Here is a 15,763-nt window from a genome sequence, read left to right on the forward strand (position 1 = left end):
AGCTATATTGAGACCATCAGCCCATTCTATTTGTGCACTTTTGCCTGGGAATGGCAGTGAACTTTTAATATTAAAAGTTTTTTCCAGAAGAAAGAGGTGAAAGGCTGCCAGAATAGGCTATAAAACTAAGCATGTGTTAACAGCATCTGTTACAAATAAGGCTGGATTCCACTTTCCATTGTCTTACTCCTTTTTCCTCAAGTTGTTTAAATTTTCCAATTCAAAAGGAATTTGGCTGAAGATTTCCCTTACTTGGTCTTGAGCTCAAGGAGGGCTGCTTGCAGAAGAGTCGTACAAAACCTATTACAAGCCTTTAAATACTGAGGGTATGAGAGGAAACGAATACAGTTGTCTTCTGGGATGTTCAGACTAGAAGTAATTAGGTACAACAAAGAAGCCCACCCCGTCCCCCCATTTGTTCCCCAAAAACTCCCACAGCAGATCTGTCGGTGCTGCTGCTCCAAAAGCTGTTCTGTGCAGTGATAAATGTCGCCAACTGTGGCATTTAAGTTACTCACCAAGGCACATTATTTTAATGGACTTCAAGGTTGCACTGGTGATTCTCCAAAGGAAAGCCCCCTTGGGTTGTCACGTAATACTGAAATGAGTATATAATTGACATGTATATGTAGTATATAATTTACATGTTCTGAAATAAATATACCATTTTGGACATGCCCTCCTAATACCTTCATTAAAGACAAGGTTTGGATCTCTGCAGCTCAAAACAGCACAGGAGAAATGGAGCTGAATTGCACATATCTCCTCTTTAACCCTTGGCAGTACTATATAAAACCAGAACTTAAAAGAGGTGAAGACAGAAATGGGTACCGTGTTCCTTAATGAAACTGTGTTCCCTGTTACTCCCAGTTTTGCCTTTCATTTCATGCCAAAAAAACTCTAGCAAGCGATGCTAAGTTAGAAAACAGCCTGTCAACCACATGAAGCCAAAATACACTTAACACGTAACACAGCTTGTGCAAAATTATTTTTGCCTATAATTAACCATCTAGCTCCCTTCTTTCTGGCTCTCTTTAAGAATGCTGAAAGAAGCAAAGTGTCCTGTGTTAGCACTGCAGAAGCATTCCTAACTACAGCCAACCTCATGTGTGCACACTTCGTACTAATGTTTGACACAGAAGAACAGCAGAACTGCTAATGAGGACATGGCAGGTAAATTGAACCATGTCTTTATCACTATATGGACGGGCTGGAATGTAACTAGGCATATTTTTATCCTTGAACAGTAAACACACCAAATTCTCTCCTAAAAATCTTTTAATGGAATTTACAAGTTACAATTATTTTTTATCTTCAGGTGTGGGTAGTCACCCAGAACTCCCCTAGTTACACAGCTAGACCAGAAATGCCGGAAGTCCAAAGTTGTATTTGAAGTCTATCATTATGTTTAACAAATTTCCAAATACTTCAATCTATCTGGAAGCGTGACTAATTCAAATAATATTTGCATCTTACTAGTTAAATAATGCATGTGCTATGGCTTGTTTTGACAGTAGTCAGAGTCTATTACTAACTCCTGACTGATGCTAAAATTTTAAGTGTCATGCAGAAACTACAGTTCCTAAAAACCAGAAACAGATTGCAGATACTATATATCCTCAGGGGTCTCTCCTTCTATCCCTGGATAAGATGCACCTGATCAATCAGATCCATAGAGCCAAAACTTTACAAGGTTAAAGATCCAGACGTGAATTCTGAATCTCAGGCTTCTGCAGGGGCACTGCATTCAATTTTCAGTTTCAATGTGTCCTGATGAGGTTAAAGATCTTAGATCTTTTCCTTCTAATTTTTATAGATGTTATAGAATGAAAAGAGCAAAATAGCTGTTACGTTTATAGTGTGGAAAACATGTAAACCCCCTCATTTCTAGTGAGTCCAGAAATCTGCTTGGATACAAAGATCAGTATTTGCACCCATTGATACAATCAATATTGTACTATTTAATATTGTCAGGAAAAACACAGCTAAGAGTATTTTAGCTGGACATATCCAGCGCTGTTGTCTGGAGTTGACTTAAATATGGTCTGGCAGTAGGTTTGGAAGTATAAATCCCCTGTGCAGGACTATCTCTGATGATCATGGTAACCATGGCAAAGGATTCTTGAAGCTTCCTTCTTCATGAGGCCAAAACTGTATCTAGGAAACTGCAATCTTCTACCTTCTCTTGGATTAGAAACAGAAAATGTCTATCAGTACCTCCAACATTAAGGAGGAGTTGAATTTCAGTACATTCAGTGTTAAAAAGGAGTTGAGTTTGTAAATATCTTTACAATAAATTTCCTAGGGCACTGCTTAGCTAAGTATTAAGACTTTTGCAGAGGAGGGATTTTGTCATTTAGTAGGTTCAGCAAAAAGCTCCACAAAATTCTTCTATCATGATTTAAAAAAAATATTGCCATTATACCTGCCTTTATATCAACAATCAAGACTTACTCTCTTTTTTTTTCCTGAACATACATAAGAGCATTTTTAACTTAAGTAGAATCAGAATAAGCAATAATTGTTTTCCTTTTTTCCCCAGCCTTATGTTCTGTACAGTGTTACACTAGTTTTTATAGGCCTATTTTATCTGCATCAGACTACTTACCAATAGAGCAGGGAAACATGCTGTTGCTTCAGAAACGTTTCCTTGGCTCTGGATGGCAAAAGTCTGCCTGTGTAGAAAACAAAACAAAAATCTCACCTTCACCATAAAGTACTCTCTCTTCAGGGAGATGCAATAGTTTTGGCAAAGGTTGAGAGATTGGACCTGTTTTACAAGGCCAACAGTCACACGTTATTGAGCAGCCATAAGCCCCCTGCAAAGCACAACTGCTTCTTATTTCCTTCTTTGTTGCCATACAGTGAAATTAAACTGGCAGAGTCCTGGGAAGATGCAAGGGGTTTAGCACACAGAATACAACCTGCCTGATCCTCAGTCATCTCATGCCTATTCTCATCCTTAAAATTCAGCACAGGCATGAAAAGTAGCAGGACTGTGGTTCCTTCTATATTACTAAAACAAATGGCTTTTAAAAAGCTATAGGAAGATGTTTAACTTGGACAATGACACACTATGAGCACATTTCATAAACAATTTCTAAAGAACGTCAATGAAAAAAACATTTTGTGAGACAGAACAGAATTTCTTCTTTCATGCTACTTATTTGAGCTATTCCATTAAGTTAACCCCCAGATATGTAATGATTTTTCCCTATTTTTTTCCCATCACTTTTATGGGGGATTAAAATATTTTTTCCTGTGTTGTTCCCTAATTACACTGATGCAGCATTTGTTTTTTATTTCCTCTTTGCCTACCTCTTGAACTACTCATGACTATTCAAAATACATGTCAAAATACAGTAATAGAAGAATGCCTCATCATCTCCAGAGGCTGAATATTTCAACACAGCATATTATGGTTGAATTTTCTTGTAAGTCTTTACCTATTTTTAGTAAGATACATTTTACAGCCTTATTACTTCCTAAATTTCTCTTTTATATGAGAAATAAAGCTCTCTAGGTTTTTACTTCAATGACAATTTTTTCCAGTTTGTATCTACTTTGGATTTTTCTAGAGGTTCAAAGTTAATGTAATAATTCAATTTATTTTCCTTTGTACTGTTTTCAGCATTTACCTTGCCTTAAATGTCAGAGCCTTTCACTTCTGTTACTTTGATTTCCTTGCAGTACCTCTTCTCTGCAAGCCGTAACTGATGGTGTATTCTGGTGTGGTCTCCCCATCTTTTCCCACTTTCAACAACACTTTTTAAACCTAATTGTATCTTCTAACAGTTTTTTATTGCAAAACCCACACTGACCACTTCTTGTTTTTTGTAATCTTCTTGTCAGAGGAACTGCAGCCTGCTGTACATTGGCTATGAAGCCTCAGCAGTCCCAACTCCCCTTCCACGCAAGGGATTCCAATACCTCCTGTTGCAGCGTGATGCTCGCCGACTTCCTTAATCCACAAAGTGGATTTATTCAAATGCAGTGCTCTGACTTGACTGATGGAATTCAAGGAATATTTTGATCGATTCCACGTTATTCTCGTTGCCGTCAATGAGATGTTCTGAAGTGTAAGTTACTACAGAGAAGCAACTACACAGAAGTCTGACTTCAGGTTTTAAAGACAAGCAACAAGCTGTTGTAATAAAAGATGAGTAAGAGAATGATCTTACAATAAAGAGATGTCTGAATGTGTGTTAATCCAGTATAGACAATAGAACAGGTTTTCAATACTTAGAACATGTCTGATATGAATACAGAAATGGTAGATTAGCAAAATTCAAAGAAATCACATTATTTTGGAAAGCGAGGGACTCAAGAAGAGCTTATGACCATATTTCTTAATATTTTATTATTCTGAAGTGAAATCTTTTACAGAACTGGATGACTGTTTCAGTTAATACCAGCAGCTGGGACCATGACCACCTTAGAAAGGACAACAATTAAAACAACATCGCTCCAGGTGCTTAATGATAATAACATATATTTGAAGTCTCACACTTCCATTCAACATGCTGCTAATACTTACACAGAACTTTTTAACAAGTGACTACATGTGCATCAAACTTTCTCCAAAATTACGTATTATAGGAATTGTACACTGTATTTTTAAAGCACATAACTTAACTGGCAAAAGAAAAGAGCTAACACTAAAAAATTGCTTGAAAACTATGCACTATTCATGAAATGATTTATTCAAAATGACTTTAATTACAGGAAGAATATATTATTACTGCATTATTTAATTCCCAGCCATGATATCGATTATAAAATTAAACTGACTTGTTACCCCCCAAAACAATGGCCGCCAAACTGTTCTTCTCTCCTGAATCCCTATTTCCCCCCATACAAATCCAATAACTAGTGGTGAACAGAGGAAAAGAGGACTGACTAACAAGAGGAAGACAGTGGTAGTAAGCCTGTAAGAGCAAGAAAAAACAAGAAGAGTAAGAAGGAAGAAGCAAAACAAATTACATATTGTGCTCTCCTTACTACGTGAGAAGCTATTAACTATTCTACTCCTTAACACCAAAGAATATTTTACTTGGACATTTTTTCTACTAATCTTATAAACTCGGAGTGCTTTTCTGCTAATTGCCAATGAAAGTAGAGCTTATTTCAGATGTGACAGTTACCATCAATATTCCAACAGAAGGGAGAAACATGAGAGGCAGCAACATGTTTAATTAGAAATAAGCAAGAAAATAAAAGCCCCCAAGAAATCAGACTTACAAACACTGAAACTGTAGATGAGAACAGAAAAAAAAAGTTATCATTTTTAAATGCAAAAGAAGCAGTGTACTTAATATGGTATCTGGACAGTTTTTAGTCAGCTCTAGGGGGCAATGCTCATTACATACTTCTCAATAGTTTATAGAATTTAAATCTTCCAGTCACTTCAGTATTACTCTACATCTAGAAATTAAGATTGATACACTGAACAACATGAGTAATACTCAAATTTAAGGTGACATTTGCTAAAAATACATTTCAATGTATTATTAACAAGTGAAACTGAGACTGAAGAACAACGATGAATATTTCTTCATGAACAAGTGTATGTAAACAAAATTGACTTAATTCCCTCCACAAAGCAAAATACAGTAGACAGAAGGCCATTTTATCGAAGTACATAGGAACAGAAGTCTCACTCAGCAGGACATCCCATACCATTACTGAAAAAGTTGTATCTCAATTTATTTTCCAGTGGAATTCCTTTTGTTTTCTTTAGGGTGTTCAAAGGAATTGAAGTAGTCCAGAAAAAATGGACAATGTTTAAGCACATTTGTCTGCATTGTGCTGTTGTCTATGTTTTCATCATGGCTGATGAAGAAGCTTGAAAACAGGTCAGTTGCAAGTGCATGCTGCTTTTGAATTTGTTTAGCAACTCTTCTAGTAACCTGTAAAGGGAAAATAGTTACAACTTTAGGAGATTCTGAAAAGGGAACAATTACTGTGAGTTTTGACTATTCTGTCTGGGACTTCAGGTACACTGTCTGCTTTTCTTCTGTATAGCTGAATCGCAAATTTCAGTTCTCAGCCTTGTCTTTGGAAGTTATTTTGTAGATTTCTCTTAAGTATCATGACTGAAAGATCAGAGATAGTATGACTGTTCTAGGAGAAACATTAATTCACCCCAATCATGTGGTTTTGTCCCTAATAGATAAACTGTGTACGAGTTCATTTGGAGGCATAAAAATGGTTAATTTAGATCTACTGAGCTGTCAAGAAGGTACCTGGTGCAGTGAATAATATTTATTATAATCCACAAATGACAGGTGTAGGAGCAGTGGTATTGATGGGCCTGTCGTAGAAAATATTTACTGTAACAGTGGAGATGCATTAAGTTATTTTACAGTCTTGGCTGGGTGTTTTATTTTCTCCTTTTTCTAGGGAATAATGTGATCTCTGAACTTTCTGCCCCATTTCAAAAACAAGCCACCTAGGGCAGACATGTATCACCTGAACTCTTTGGCATGCTGCACTACTGAACAGCCAGTAAGAGAGAGAAAAAAAAATTACACTGTGTGGTAAAAAAACCCCAAACTAGCCCAAGAATAACAACTTAAACCAAAAAATCAGTATCTGCTTCCTCAGCGGGTCCTCTGGAAGATGACTGTGTCCACATTCATCACTTAGCATCATAGCAGTGATTGTGAATGAACACACATAAACAGCTCTCAGAGCACAAATGTGTTATTTTACACAAATACATGTAGGTTACAATGAGCTGCCTGGAACAATGACAATTGTCATGTTGTGACCTGGGAAACAGAACAAGTTCTGCACTCTGGGACTCAAAACTCTGAGGCAGATGTAATAATGATGCAGTTCTTGATTCTCATCTGTCTCATGAAGCTCAGATGCTTGTAACTAAGTGAAAAAAAAAATTTCTACAGGTGTTTTGGAAAATTTGAGTTAAAAGATCTGTCCTTACTCAAAACTGATGTCTAACAAAGCACAAGAGCTAAGTAAGATGAGGAGGTATCTTTAGACTTGTGGCTAGTGAAGAGTAGGTTTGACTAAACAGACAGAGGACAACTGAAACAAGGCACAGCCCACAGACCATGAGCTGCACAAACAGTCTCTTTATGTGTCGACAAAATATTCTAAATTCTGACTGCTAAGGGCAAACTGATTTGATGCAGGAAAGTGCAATGAAACCAATATCTAGTTCAAACCATTTATACTTACACTACTCTGCTCATTACAAATCTGTCCTAGTTTTACCATACTACTCTTTATTAAGCTGTGCTTGTAAAATAGGCTACCAAATACTAGGCTGGATGCAGCAATGGAACCTGTTCGTCAAAGGTTGTTATAGTGGAAAAGGAAGAACCCAAAATTCCTCCTCCTGATGTTAAGAAAGAGCCAAAGACCTTCCTTATTTGTTTTTAAAACAAAACACGCCATTTCTGTGAGTTCTCCATGCATCAGCTTGCAAAAGCCTGACCTTTGTTCTCGGCCATTTTTTTAATTACTGCTAAATTCGGTAATATAATACAATGGAACTCAAAGAAACCTTAAGATTAACAAGGAAGGCTAAAATAGACTGATACTGCAAGACAAATACAAAGCTGCACTGAACTGATAAGACTAGGATGGGCAAGCAGGATATGTCACAAAGCCATTGGCTCTTCTGGGTCATTTAATAGCCCATGAACAAGGCAAGGACTGAGCTTATTCTTTACTCTGTCGACAGAGGCCTCTGCTCTGGAATTTGGAAGGGTCAAATACAGTGAAAGTTAACCCTCCTATAACAAAGTTTTCTTACAAGTGTAAAAAGCAATGGCTCCAAAGACCATAAAGGAAACAAGAAGGTGTATTGTACTCACTTTCTGTCAGTTCCACTTGAGAGCTGAGGCAAGGCTTCCAAAGCTTGCTTAAAGCTTGACCTGCAAGGAAGACAAAAATACTCATATTCTGCTAGTAAAAGACTCAGCATTTATGGTTTCCCTCTATAAATTCTACAGAGAAATGCTATATTTTATCCATTAATTTTTTTCAATAAATTGACAGAATATTTTCCTGAGACCTGACATTCATGTGCAAATTGAACATGAAGTAGTGATGGGGTCAAGCAAGTATCTTGACATTCCTAATGCGATGTACATCATACATCAACAGGAAATGTTAAAACAGCAGCCGATTTAAGACTGTGCTTGACATCCTGGACTGTTCAAGAGTTAACAGGCAGTGGCCAGCCTGCCTTCTGCCTGAAGTGACCACCAGTGTATGAAGAACAGATAAAACATTGATTTTCTCTTTCTGCGCTTAGTAGGGCCACTGCATTCTGCCTTACAGAAAGGTGCCTACAAAGAGAATTACAGTAGGTTTGCATCAAGGTAACACAGAGTCATAGAACAATTTAGGTTGGAAGGGACTTCAGGTCCAACCCTGATCTCAAAGTAGGGCCGATTTCAAGGTTAGAGGAGATTTCTTTGGGCCATTATCCAGTCAAGTTTTGAGTAACTCCAAAGATGGGGTTACCACCCCACTCTGGGCAACAGATGTGGAATGGAAGTGAGGCAACAATGCAGGACCTGCATAGATAGGTAGAGTCTTGTCAGCAAAAGATTAATATGGTGACCTGTGGCAACTACTACTAGTGACAAGTCCAGGAATAAAAAAACCTCTACAATGCTCCATCTTTCAGGGTTCACTGTGCTTTGCCCTCCGATGATTACAGACAATATAGTTTCCATTTTATCCAACCTGAGCCAGTGCCAAGTAGTGTTCTTTTAGAGGCCTTTGTCACTATCAGACACTTAGAATAGGGAAGTGAGTACTCCGAGTTGGACTGCAGTGACACCACAGGACACCGACACTGTGAAGACACATTAAGACTTGCAAGATCTACAAAACTGTTGATTAGGTAAGATGACCAAATTGCCACCTGCAGGGACATGTAATGCAAATCTTAAAAGAAGTGAAGGTTATTAAAATAATGAATGAATCTGCCCATATCCAATCCTCACCATAATCACCTAGAAATTTCAGTCAATCAACTTTACTCAAAACTTCTGACAGCTATCATAGCCTGTTTTCACACGCCTTGGCTGCATCAACCACTATTGGTGCTAATGCTTTTCCTTCCCCCTTTATACTAACGTGTGTGTGTACCCCACACTATTTATCTTTGGTCTTGCCTCAGTGAGAAATGACAAATTGCTGAAAGCCTTTTGAAGGTGTTGATTCTAGGAAAGAGTGTGAACCTGAATTCCCTTTCCCTGATTAGGTGTGTGGAGAAGGAGTAGGGTATTATATAAGCCTATGGAGAGCCCTAATTCTCCATATCCCTATAAGGGGACCCTGCCAGTGTCTGGATCTGTAACCTCTCTCATGCCTCTGGGCAGGTTATTTGTTTTATGCTTTATGAGATTGCTGTAAAAAACTGGATAAAACTCATCAACAACATCTGCTTGTGTCTGGCTTTAGCATAATTATCCTCAGCAGCTGTACTGCTGTTAAGAAGTTTTACAATTTTTTTTGGTGGCAAATAATAGTTTGTGTCTAAAAGTCCAAGTAAAAAACAACAAAAAAGTAACAATTTTCTTTCAGCTTATAAAATCTTGCTAGTCATCTGTTTTTCGTATATTTACCCAGTAGATCACATATTCTACTTGAAGCAAAATTTCTTCATTCTGAATTTACATTGTGTGTTTTTTGCATGTTTACAAGGATGCCATTACACAGCAAAAAGTGACATTACAGCACATCTTACTTGCTTTCAGGTGTTAGGTATATGGCCACGGTATCCCTCAATGCACAGATTTCAAGTTTTGCCTAAAGACAGAAATACAAAAATTGAAACAATGACACAATGGCCTTTCACCAAGTGTATACCAGTATCCCAGAGCTTCACCTTCTTGAGAGGCAAATACTATTGCACACTACAGTTGTAAGCAGCCTTGGCTTTTAACAGGTTATTTCCTGTATTCTTTGTTGCCATGCTGCTCTGTCAGGAGACTGCTCAAAGGAACAATTTCATACTTTTGATTCAAGCCAAACTGTTTACGTAGTCACTGTGTAGCAGTCAAAAACCACTGGTTTGTCTTTCAGTAACAGCACTAAATCTTCAATTTTGTTCCACCTTCTCTGTACTGTGATAGAAAGACAGAAGGATGCAACTTTTGGGGTTTTTTTGTGAAATACAGTGAGCTTAACTTCTCACAGCACTGCTTAGCCAGGGAGGAAGGAAATACAAAAGTACAAAAATCTGTCAATACACATTTTATGCTTGCTTCTTCTGTTGAATTAATTTTTTCCCATCAGATGAGGAAGTAGAATGATTGTACTTTGTTTCTTGTGTGTTGCCAGGTGGGCAGAAAAGTTTGGGGATTTTATTCCTGTACTGTACTGCGTGCTCAAGTATTAATTTTCACTTAGGCAAACTGTGGAGGAGCCTGAACTCAAAGATTAAACAAATTTCATAGATCATCCTTTGGTCTTTGAAGAGCAATCATTATCATAATAACTTTTATATGAAATACAAACATTCTGCAAGAGATCATTAAGTAATTTCATTTAAAAATATAAAGTGAACTTCATAAAAATTCACATTCTGTTCTTTTAAGCAGAAAGATGAAATTTAATCCAGTTAGACATTACAGTAACTGATCTACATTTAGACACAACTAGTGACATTAATCTTCCAAAACAGAACTTTTAACAATGCAACACAGACAACTAATTCCAGTTCTAACGAAAGCCTTTGACTTCTAGGTATTTTCCTCACCTCTCCTCCTAGGTAGGAAGACAGCTAAAAGTAATGGTTTTTTAGAGCCAGAACTTTCTGGCACAAAATATAACATAGCCACCCACCAACTCTATACTCATAACTTTTTGCAACGCAGAATATTTTACCTCTTTTTTATACTGTGCTCCAAGCTCAAGAGTTTTGGACTTTTTAAAGTCCTATACCTAAGATTCTGGAGTCTTTTTTACATTTTAGGAGGTACCAATACCTCATTCTCAAGTACCACAGCCTAAGTAAACCTGGTGGAAGGGCGAGCCTGGCAAAACTGTGGGTCATGGGATGGGAACACAGAGTGAGGCTTGATTGAGAATTTTTTGTTCAGCCTGACAAGGCTCTGGTGACTCTCACACTGCTGCTGTCTGTCAGACAGGATTTTCCATGTTCAGAGGAACAGAAAATGACCATGAGTGACAAACTTACAGTAAGGAGAGAAAATCCTTTCAAATACGGGTTTAGGCAGCAAGTCCCTACAGTGGGTTGTTTAGTCAGACAAAAGGGATGTATTCATAGCTTTGTTGTTATTCATGGATTTGTTTTAAATAGGGAGTCAATCTTACTTGGCTGCAATCTTCCTAGACTAATTCTCTGTCCAATGCCATTACTACCAGCAACTGGAAAATAAGGCTTCCAACTGGATAACTATTTTCCCATCATAATGCAAGAATGCTGTCATGTACAATGAAAATAGGGAGTTTGCTCTTTTTCTGTTACAACTATAGCAATCTGATTCAAAGGGATTTTTTAAAAAAAGGTGTTTTTCTTGGAGTCCTTTAAAGCTTACTCAACAGCAAATACAACTACCAATCTAGCTGTAAATAAAACAAGCAAAGCTATTCTACCCATGTTACAGCAACAAGGTATTGTAGAGAGAATATAACAAGTGACTAGTTCTGCAAAGTCTTACAAGATCCTACTGCATCATGTTTTCAAGATTTTTAAATCTCAAAATATCACTACATTTTTTCTTTTTTTAAAGTGATTTTTTTATGTCAGGCCAAAGAGAGTATTTAACAACATTTCAAAGAGATACCATTATGATGCTTTTTATCTCATAGGATACAGGTAGCCTTTTAATCCTGTCTGACACAAAGATAACTCTAAAATATAATCAAACCCAAGAACCAGTATCCCAAAGGGTATTCATCCATGAATCTGAAATAGGTTGTAAACTAATCCTTTTTATCTCCTTGCTTTCACTGCTACAATAAATCAAACAAACACCCAGATGATACCTCTATCTGTTATTCTCAGTTTTCTAGATTCAGATGTTTGACAACACAAAGTATTCAGGTACCTGTAAAGCTCCATTTTTGCTGAAGGATGAAACACACTGCATCAGTCGACTCAGTTCTTCAGAGACTGCTTCTACAACCCTTGACATTACCCGAGGAACTAAGTCTTTGGAAATGGTAAACACCTAAGTTTTATGAAAGAAGAACCATGAGCACAACATCTACATTAACAGAAACATTTTCAATACTAACATTTCAATAAAAAACATAAACCTCTTTGACTGAAAGGTCTCCTTCATTTTTATCAATGTACAAAAAAATTTCAAAAGCAACTAGAATATGAAGGATGTCTTTTGATGCTTGCCCTGCACTTGGACCAATCCCCTCTGTTAATAGCAAAGTTGGCTATATGATATGTGATAACCTTCTTGCAACACCAAAAAGCAGCTAAACTTCAAAATATGTGCTCTTGTCTGACGGATGCAGGTAGTCGGGTGGCTGTCTTGACTTGATAGACTGCTGTCTTGTAGATAGCACCTTTAATTCAGAGTTGTGTGACTGACTAACACAATTACACATTCAGCTACTTTTTACCCATATATTTTGCTATTTCTTCTAGACTCCTTTTTATTTGACCACTGTTGAATGGCTAGTGTTGTTATGCTCTGTGGCAGAGATAAACATCTGACAGCCTGTGGGAGTACCTGAGTGTCAATGGATTTTCATTTAGATTCTGCCACTGCTGTCATTTATTAGTTCCCTGGCAAAAAAAATTAAACCTTACTGGTTTTCCCATGCATCAAGGCCACCTTTTTAACTGCTTATTTGTATAACTTTTTAAAGTGGCACTTTCAGAATAGTAACTGCAACACAAAATTATTAGATCTATGCTTGAAGCGAAGTATGAAGAGACCAATCTTCCCTAAAGGGAGCTTTACAGAAGCGAGAAATTGTTGGTGGATTAAAAAAAAAAGGGTATGATTTTTCTACACAGAATTGGGGAAAATGCGGGCCCAGAGGTTGGAATATAGGAGGAAGTGAGATTATAGGTTAGACACACCAAACTTGTGTCAAAGCTTAAAGGTGATGATAAAGCTGCATAAAACTGCACAGGGCTGGGAGAGAAGATGACACAAGAAGCTGAAGTGATGTATGGAGTGGTGTATGTAAGCTGAAGTGTGTGACTGGAGCAGTGCAAGAAGGAAAATGAACGTATAAAGTTTTGAAACACTTCCCAAGTTTCTGCTTTGAAATGGTCTAAAGAATTAAGTAGTGGAATGATTGTTTTGCTAGAATACGTTTGCTTTTATGCAAAGTTTAGATCTCATGTCTGACAAGGACATTTAGTGACTGACAGAAGATACCAATACATATGTGTAAAAATAAATTAAGGAAAAAAAACCTGAAGAAAGAAAGATTCCTACAGAGTTTTCAGTGATTAAAATTAAGAATTGTGTACCAGGCATTCCATAAGGCTGACCATTCCAAAAAGCAGGTCTGCACCACAGGCTAAGTACACTGACCACATAAATGTCAGCTGCCATCTGTTACCAGTGCTGGAAAGGGGTTATCTTACTCAGCACCAAACACTGCTGACCAATTCAACACAAACATACCAGGAACATGCCCAAAGATCATCTACTGAGAAGAGAATATTTCTGCCTGCAATGAGCACTCTTGAAGTTACTTTACAGAATCCAGGAAAAATAATTCTCAGCAAGGGTGAATCATCACAAATTTGCAATAAGAAGCCCTTATTTTGATTTCAGCTAAATTTGAATTCAGCAGTAGAGAAACAATTTCCTTTCCATTTCAGTCTATCCTTGCTGTTCATCTGATGGTTAATTTTTGCTGTTTCAAACTACAGAAACTTGCAGCCTTGCTAACTAAACTTAAACCTGACCCAGCTTACAGAATTTCACCAGTCGAAATGGGAGTTTCATCTTGACACACGTTCTCATATTTCTGTAATATTTTACATCTAGAAATTTACAAGGCAATGCTATTTAGGCCAGAATCAGTATCGGTCTCAATGAAGAGAGCACAGCAACACACCCTTCTGCTGCAGCATTTTAACAAGTATGAATGTTTACAAGACTAGCTCAGTAAGTCACAAATGCCTCCGAATTTTTTAAAGCAAACTCTCTAATTTCCATTTTAATAAATTTCCACTACCCTGTAAAACAATATTAAAAACTATTACCATGTTGGTATATGTTTTTAGTGTTTCTTATTCCCTCATTTGGAAGTATTTGGTAAAATCACGATGCTTCTGTGTAAGTGCTTCTGCTATAATTTAACACTGAAATTGTATCAAAAACACTGCAAAGCAAATTTGAAGTTCCTGAAATATTTTGCTTTATATGAATCCTTGTAATTTAAGAAGTAATAAGATAAGTAGAATCCTCAAGTGAATCTCATTATATTTTAATTACAGGGAAAAGGTAGAGCAGCCATACTTGTGGTATTTTGGAAGGTAAGAGTAATATTACTACCAATGTTTCTACCAGGAGCAACGGTAATCTGTTAACACTCTTGATGATTAGAAGGAATGATTATGTAAAACACAGGCTCTGATATAAAGAACCATAGAAAATTCCTGCATATTATCACAAAAGGCTAAATAATTGCAGCTCCTCCAAGCTTACTACATTATAAGTAATGTTTTAACATGCACTCCCCAGCCTAGGTAGCCATTACCCATCTTAAGTATTTCAAGCACTATTTGTGCTGTACAGAGACTATAAAACTTTCTGGGTTTAGCTTTCCTATTTCCATTGTATGTAGAAGACTGACATATATTGGCTTTTCACTCTGAGTGGCATGTGTTGAACATTTCTTTCAAGGTAAAACAGAAGTTCATTTACAGATGTTTTGGAAAATAAAGGTAATCAGAGAAAGAGAGCATCATAACTACCTATATATCTATATATTATCTGCATGGAAAGGGAGAATTTAGCTTTAGAATTTGGCTTTCCTCTTTATCAGATAATGGAAACAAAAAGGTGTAATGGAGTGTTACTGAGGATAAACAGGAACTGCTCATCTCCTTCTGCCCATAAAAAAAAAAAGTTATCAGCTGCGTAACAGGCTGGCTAAACCTAATCTAAAACACATCTGTAATGAAGACACTTCAACAAAAGGGTGAAAAACCCTGGTGAAAGGCAGGATTTAGCAGGAAAAATACAATGAAATCATATGAATATAAGCACGAAACAATCTGAAGTTTCTCCTCACCTCTGCATGCACAGCAATGATATTCACTAGTGCTTCTTTCAAATAGTTTCTGACACCTGAAACAAAACAAACAAAATAATTACTTTCATTCTGTTGTCTCAACAATACCATAATATTCTGCTGTTCAATACTGTACTTTTTATTTTCATTTTTTACTACTACTTTTGCAATCAGAGGCAGAAAGAGAAAGTTCCATAGCCACACCACCAGTCTATTTCCTTTTTCAAATCAAATGGAGAAAGGCACATTTCCTTACAGCAGAAGGTTAAAGAAAGTCAGTAGGTTCCTGTTTTAGTATTCTTCTCTAGCAACATAATTTCACCAACTTTGCAATTTAATAAAAAACTAGCATTATTAAAAATATATTCTGGATGTTTTGCCATGGCAGAGAACATGCACCACAATTTGCTAGGTTCTAAAGAACAAAGACAAGGGGCTTTGTTTGTGTAACAGTCTTCAAGATCTTATTACTTTATCAGCTTCTCTATCTGTGAATTATTATAGATAGGAATAACAAGGACTTGTT

At 36.9% G+C, this 15,763-nt stretch overlaps 1 protein-coding gene across 1 annotated transcript in view; it reads right to left on the bottom strand.

Annotated features, from left to right (window-relative positions):
• Nucleotides 1–4,334: 4,334 nt before the first annotated feature.
• Nucleotides 4,335–15,763, bottom strand: part of EXOC2 (exocyst complex component 2) — a 128,066-nt gene continuing 116,637 nt past the window's right edge. Inside the window, exons 24-28 of the mRNA XM_039549999.1 lie at nt 15,238–15,293; nt 12,063–12,185; nt 9,734–9,795; nt 7,845–7,904; nt 4,335–5,909 (exon numbers count right to left, since the gene is read on the bottom strand). Of these exons, the coding sequence (XP_039405933.1) occupies nt 5,816–5,909; nt 7,845–7,904; nt 9,734–9,795; nt 12,063–12,185; nt 15,238–15,293 (395 nt within the window). The 3' untranslated portion in view covers nt 4,335–5,815. The remainder of the gene's footprint in view (nt 5,910–7,844; nt 7,905–9,733; nt 9,796–12,062; nt 12,186–15,237; nt 15,294–15,763) is intronic.

The sequence above is a fragment of the Corvus cornix genome, chromosome 2 (genome assembly GCF_000738735.6).
Source record: "Corvus cornix cornix isolate S_Up_H32 chromosome 2, ASM73873v5, whole genome shotgun sequence".
NCBI lineage: Eukaryota > Metazoa > Chordata > Aves > Passeriformes > Corvidae > Corvus > Corvus cornix.